The following is a 6,870-nucleotide window of genomic DNA, read 5'->3' on the forward strand; positions in this document are numbered from 1 at the left end:
GAGGCATGCAATGAAGCTTTCCAAGGGTGGGAAGGGAAAGGGACATTGGCATTCAACAGGGGAAGCTTTTCCCTGCCCCTGTTGAACCTCTGCCTGTGTCCATAGGGGGAAACACACACACAAAAGCCTCTTGCTTGGAAATATGTGTGTGAGAGAGTGTGTTGTGTGGGACTGTTTCATAGAAATACAAATGGGAAGCCTCCCATGATCTCTTTCATGTGAACAGAGTGCTGCCCAACTTGTGTTGCTCCACAAATGGCAGCTCTGCCATCTGCGACGGGGGACCTGTGATGTTGGCGAAAACCACACAGACTGGGCCCCTTTGGAGAGAAGCTTTGGCTCCGCCCCTTTTCCTCCGGCCGGCGCGTGCGCAGTGGGAGACACGGACCTTCCTCCCAGAATGCCCCGCGAGAGAGGCCCAGTGAGGGCGGAAGTGGCCCTCCTCCTCGGGGAGAACATGGGCCCAAGATGGCGCCTCACTGTGGCTGCCTTTTTGGAGATCATGGCTACAGCCTTCGGCGGGTAAGAGCCTCGCTTTTAGGGAAGGAAGGGACGAAAGAAGGGGCTGTGGCTAATTTTAGAGCCCCTGAGGATGGCTGGGAGGGGCCTTTCTGATGCTTCTGGGCGGTATTGGACTACAAATCCCATCATCCCCTAACCATTCTAGTGAGGGATTATGGGAGTGACAGCCCTAGTCATGAGGGGCTATTTGGTCCCACTTTCTCATGCAGAGATTGTCATAATTAAAAGCAAGTTGGGTCTCAGGAGGAGAAGGAGGAGGGATGACAGGGCCCATTATCCCCTGGTTGGGCATGATGGGATTTTTGTGTGTGTGTGTGTGTGTATGTGTATGTATATATATATATATATATATATATATATATATATATATAATTTTATATATCTCTATCTATAGATGTTTCAGTTTATTTTCCAAACAAAATTAACACATTTCATAGAGTCTTTTCCAATTCTTCTACTGTACTAATACTAATAAATTAAAATGTATATATCATAAGTTATGTGTAAATGTGTCACATCATAAGAGCAAAGTGATTGTGTCTTACTTCCCTTAGTTCTCTAACAATAAATGCCTTTCGTTCCATTGCTAATATTCCATTCAGTCTTATCCTTCTCCGTAGTCATTCAAAAGAAGAACCCAGAGTATCAATACTCTACATAAGTAAATCAATCAATATAAATAAACCCCAGGGTGTGTGTGTGTGTGTGTATATATATATATATATATATATATCCCAAGTATGACTTGGAAGAACCTAGAATATCAATACATAAATAAATAAATATAAATAAATAAACCTCAGGGTGGTTTATTTACCCCAAGTAGGGCTAGGAAGAACCGAGAGTATCAATACTGTAAATAAGTAATAAACAGAAATAAATGAACCCTAGGGTGGATATACAGTATATCTAGATAGATAGATAGAGATATAAATAAGTAAATCCCAAGTAGGGCTAGGAAGAACCGAGAGTATCAATACTCTTTCCCCCCTGATAAAGTTACTTTTTCCCTTGTCTGTCCCGTTTGCAGGTTGGCGGAGGTGGCTTTTGAGAATGAGGGGAAAAGCCAAGGTAAGAAGAGGATGATCACTTTCTTTATTGCGTACCTTTCAGGCCTCTGTTTCTGGCTTTTTCCATTTCGAGACATCGTCATTATTATTATTATTATATTGATTTGTATCCCGCTCTTTCTCCAGAATTGGGAGTCAGAGCAGCTTCACAACATTAAGAAACAGTACAATTAAAGAACATAGAAAAAGGTTCATTCAGAAAGAATTAAAGGCCCCATACAGACAGGGCAAAATAAAGCTGCTTTGGGTCACTTTGGAGGTATGCTGTTTAAATCATGCATGCGTCCCAAGCACCAAAACTGTGCTTTAATCCTTAGGATTGGATCATGGCTTTGGTGCAGCTTCCGGACTCTTGGTTACGCATGCGTCATTTAAACAGCATACCTCCCAAGTGACCCAAAGCAGCTTTATTTTGGCCTGTCTGTATAGAGCCAAAGGTACATTAAAAAAGACATGCTTTCCAGTAGATTCAAAAAGAATGGTGCCAAACTCAACAAGAACAGCTTTACCTTTGTAGCATTTTTCTTGAATCCCCCGGGTTTTCACAGATGAAAGCCGGAATATATGTTACCAAACAACATCGGAGCGTGGTCAAGATGGCGGAGGTTATTAATGAGGAAGATACAGAAAAGCTAGGAGAGGCTGCAGCAGTTTGCTTTTGACTGACCTGCTGGGAAGAGCAAGATTTGTGGCATTGAGGAAAGAACTGATGGAAGTAGAAATCCAAGTGGATACCTCTCCTCCTTCCTCTGCTGAGTTAGTTCAGGGGAAGCTTCTGTTGCACTTCAGGCTCACTTTGCAGCCACTGAACTAAGCTGAGTACAAAGAAGGAAAATGGGAGGAGAGAGAAACTGGGGCATTTTAACAAACAGCTGAGAAAGTGGAATGATGGAGGATTAATAGGACAATCATAGAAAATCATAGAATCGTTGGAAGAGACCGCAAGGGCCATCCAGTCCAAGCCCTTTCTGCCATGCAGGAAATCTCAATCAATGCATCCCACACAGATGGTCATCCAGCCTCTGTTTAAAGACCTCCAAAGAAGGAGACTCCACTACACTCCGAGAGAATGTCTTCCATTATCGAACAGCCCTTACTGTCAGGTAGTTCCTCCTAATGTTGAGGTGGATTCTCTGTTCCTGGAGCTTGCACCCATTGCTCCATGTCCTATTCTCTGGAGCAGCAGAAAAAAAAGCTTGCTCCCTCCTCAGTATTTAATATTTAAACAGGGCTATCATACCACCTCTTAACCTTCTCTTCTCCAGGCTAAACATCCCCAGCTCCCTAAGGCGTTCCTCTTAGGGCTTCATGGTTTCCAGACCCTTCACCATTTTAGTCTCCCTCCTTTGGACACGTTCAAGGTTCTCAACATCCTTTTTGAATTGTGGTGCCTAGAACTGGACACAGTATTCCAGGTGGGGCCTGGCCAAAGCAGAATGGAAGGCTGGCATGTGGGTAAGCAGACAGTAGGATGTTAAAAGTGGAGTCTCTTTCCTTGGAGGTCTTTAAGCAGAGGCTGGATGGCCCTCTGTCGGGTATACTTTGATTAAGAATTCCTGCATGGCAGAATGGGGTTGGACTGGATGGCTCTTGTGGTCTCTTCCATCTCTATGATTCTTAGAAAATGTAATAAAATATGTTATGAGAGAAGAGAGCTAGGTGTCAGGAGCATGGACAGCTGCTTGCCTTTGGCCCTTGTTTTCTGAAGCCTTCTTATCACCGACTTTAACATGGCTCCTGTGATACCAGTGGCTTACCGATTTTCTTGCAGCTAATTCATTGGGGACTACTCCATGCTGGCGGACTGAAGACTTTGTGGTGACACTGCAGTGTGCCCCGTGCACGAGTTTTCAAACTGTAAGTGGCTCTCTTTCTTGGTCACATACAACAGCAGGTCTCAGACTTTCATCCTCCAGGCATTTGGATTTTTTATCTGAAGATGCCAGCCCCAGATGCTGGTGAAATGTCAGGAAGAAACTCTTCTAGAACATGGCCACGTAGCCCAAAAACCCCACAAAAAAACTGGATGCCGGCCATGAAAGCCTTCGACGTCACATTTGGACTTTGTTTTCCAGAAGCCCCAGCCTGATGGCCAAGGTTCCTGAGAGATAAAGTCCAAAATATTTGGAAGACCAAGCACTGAGGACCACAGACAGGGAGGACTGGGTGGTTGCGAAGTGAGGAGGAATCCCTGCCAATCACACCCTCTCAGCCTCAGAGGATGACAATAGCAACTCCCCTCTGAACAAATCTTGCCAAGACGATACAGTGCTAGATTCACCATGTGTCAGAAACAACTTAAAGACACAATAATAGCAACAATAATAATAGTCCTCGTGGTGTTGAGGAAAAAACTAATTGAAATAGAAACCCAAGTGGACACCTGATATGAAGTCAGGCATTTGGTCTTTTTTGTTTAGATTTAGACGGACTGTGTTCAGTGACTAGAGGATTCTGGGCATTTTCCCGCCTTTCAAAAAAATCACTTTTTGATACTTATCCCTCCATATTTGCGGCTCTGATATTTATGGCTTTGATTATTCATGGATTTGATTAATATGTTCTCTCTAGGAATATCTAGGTCTTCCAGTGCAACTCTATGGTCAACTTTAACTAAAAGTTGCACTGAAAGACCTAGAGATTCCTAGAGAGAAGACTCTGCTAGGCGTTTGTAGTTCCTCCAGCGCAGTTCTGTGGTCAGTGTCTGTTGGACGTTGACCATAGAGTTGCACAGGAGGACCTAGAGATTCCTAGAGAAGTGTCCTCTCAGGTAAAAACATTGTGTTATTTGCATTTTTTTCATATTCATGGGGGTCTTGTGCCCCTAACCCTTGTGAATATGGAGGGACAAGTGTACTTCTGCTATCCCTCTCTTAAAATATTGTTTCCCTGCTGTTCTTAATCTTGCTGCTTGTGCTGCTTTGCATTTTGAAATCGTCTGAAAGTTAGAAATGGAAATGTTGCCTTGCAGCATCCCTTTTCTGCTTTGGAAGGCAGCTTAGAAGTACAGGTCGAATCTCCCTTGTCCGAAATGCTTGGGACCAGAAGTGGTTTAGATTTTGGATTTTTTTTGGATTTTGGAATATTTGCATATATGTAATGAGCTATTTTGGAGATGGGACCCAGTCTAAAAATTCATGTATGTTTCATATTATCCCTTATAAACATAGCCTGAAAGTAATTTTATGCATAACAGATTTCATAATTTTGTGAATGAAGGTCCAAAACACATTGCAGAAATAATCTGGCTTGAGACTTCTCTAACTGCCATGACTCAATGCTAGGGAATTCTGGGAACTGTACTTCTGGGAGGCATTTAGCCTTCTCTGTCAGAGAACTCTGGCGCCACAATAAACCACAATCCCCAGGATTCCCTAGCCAAGACAGTTAAAGTGGTCTCAAACTGGATTATTTCTGTAGTGTGTTTTGGACCAAAGTTTATGTTCACTGAACCATCAGGAAGCAAAGGTGCCACTATCTCAGCCACCTGTGTGGACAGTTTGGAGTATTTCGGATTTCAGAATTCCAGTTAAGGGAGACTCAACCTGTACTGTGCTTTCCTCAATGGGAATAAAGAGTGGCATTTAACAACCTTGTGCTCTTGGTTGTAGAAAACGATGCCAGAATGCAGCGTGACCGGCTTCATTGAGCAGATCAACTGTAGCGCTTCCAAGAAGGGTGAATTCAAGAGGTGAGTGCAGTGCAATGAGAGAGTGAACCCTGAAGCCCCAGTACCTGGTTATGACTGTATAGTCATTATTAATGTTTATTTATACAGCGCCATAGATTTGCATGCACTTTACAGAAATCATGATCATGGTGCTGTTGCCACAATCGTAAAAGGCGCCCTAAACCCACCTTAACAACCAGCTGCATAGAGCGAAGGAGTTCTGCTCAGCTTTCAATCTGGGTGTGAGGAAGATGTTTCCAGATCTCATTCCACTAGCAGTAGGGAATTATGACATTTCTGAATGTTGCAGCCTTACTCACTGGTGCAAGGAGGTTGGAAACGTCCTCACAGGCCTCCTTTGCTCAGTGCAGCTACAAGCTGTGAAGATGGGCTTGGGAAGGTCAGGCCATGGGAGATGTTACTTACTTAAGTATTCATAACTAAGCTGCTGTTGTAGAGTAATTTCTTTTGCTTATGCCTGGTTGGTAGACCCCTTGAGACCTATCTGTAGACTTTCATGGGATCTCACCACAAGTTAGGAACCTCAGCCTTGGAAGGGAGTAAGCATTGACTGGCATCCTCTTGGTGTCTTATGTATGCAAAATCTCCCTTACTGGAAGTGGTGGTGATTTTTGTCCAATGTGGAACATCCACATTCGGTTTGAGGCTGCAGATGTGCATGTGGTGCTATTGTAAATGGCTGTGCATTTCATACAGCCCATGGATTTGCTGGTGCATTGAATGGAGGGCTGGGTGTCTGTTTGGGTTCTGCAACGTTTCCTTTCAACCCAAAGCTTGCTCAGTTCATGTGTAACTCCACATAACAGAATTTACATGCCCTGATTCCAAAGTCGGGTCTCAGCCACCCTTTCTGACCCATGTGGCTCTGTGTTCCCATCTCCCCTGCTTGATCCCCATCATCTCCTTGTAGTTGCCGTTCTACCGAGATGGAGACCCACCTCTTCTGGAAGTTTGAGGGGGCCATGCTGAGCGCGGCGGCCATCTTTGCCCTGTTGGTGGTGTGTCGGCAGCGCATCCTTGACCGCAAGGCCTTGGAGAAAGTCCGCAAGCAGATTGAATCCATCTAGTGGTGGTTGCCTTTTGCTGTGGGCCCTTTCAAGATGGAGGATGGTCACCAAATGGGGGCCTTTCACCTTTCCATGGACGGACATCAGTTGCTTCTGTCTGGCCACTTGAGTATGCTCTTCCCATGTGAACATTACAGGGACTCTGGATAGCACTGTAACCCAGATTGGGGCAGTGAAATGAGGTCAGCCATGTCATGTCTCTCAGCATCCTTGGCGCTTGTATTGAAATCCTTCCCTCCCCAACACCTTCGTGTACCCGTTTTACATCCTCTACCTGGAAATCTGAACCCAGTTCCTTCCCTGGCCAGCGCAGGACTTAAAGGAATCTCCCCCCGCCTCCCCTTCTTGGTCGTGGCACTGTGAATTTAAATTGTTGACATTGTTGAGCATCTTTTTAAAGTCTTGCAATGAGACAGAGAAGTAACTGGTTTTCAGGCCCTCATCACATAACCTTTAAGCTCCTTTTGGACTTCTGAAATACGAACGCACACAGTCACATTAAAACTCTGTTTTTTTAAAA

General features: G+C 44.4%; 1 protein-coding gene across 1 annotated transcript; it reads left to right on the forward strand.

The window, feature by feature from the left end:
- Nucleotides 1-379: 379 nt before the first annotated feature.
- JTB (jumping translocation breakpoint) lies at nt 380-6,870 on the forward strand. The gene is made up of 5 exons (XM_042440584.1): nt 380-522; nt 1,553-1,593; nt 3,364-3,449; nt 5,204-5,283; nt 6,194-6,870. The coding sequence occupies exons 1-5, from the start codon at nt 401-403 to the stop codon at nt 6,348-6,350; spliced, it is 486 nt and encodes a 161-aa protein (XP_042296518.1). The 5' UTR covers nt 380-400; the 3' UTR covers nt 6,351-6,870.

This window comes from Sceloporus undulatus, chromosome 9 (genome assembly GCF_019175285.1).
Source record: "Sceloporus undulatus isolate JIND9_A2432 ecotype Alabama chromosome 9, SceUnd_v1.1, whole genome shotgun sequence".
Classification (NCBI taxonomy): Eukaryota; Metazoa; Chordata; class Lepidosauria; order Squamata; family Phrynosomatidae; genus Sceloporus; species Sceloporus undulatus.

Excerpts from the sequence above, each read along its gene's own strand:
- JTB (XM_042440584.1), top strand. The coding sequence starts at position 401 with ATGCCCCGCGAGAGAGGCCCAGTGAGGGCGGAAGTGGCCCTCCTCCTC. Across the intron at positions 3,450-5,203 it reads CGTGCACGAGTTTTCAAACT|AAAACGATGCCAGAATGCAG; the intron begins GTAAGTGGCTCT and ends TCTTGGTTGTAG. Across the intron at positions 5,284-6,193 it reads AAGAAGGGTGAATTCAAGAG|TTGCCGTTCTACCGAGATGG; the intron begins GTGAGTGCAGTG and ends ATCTCCTTGTAG.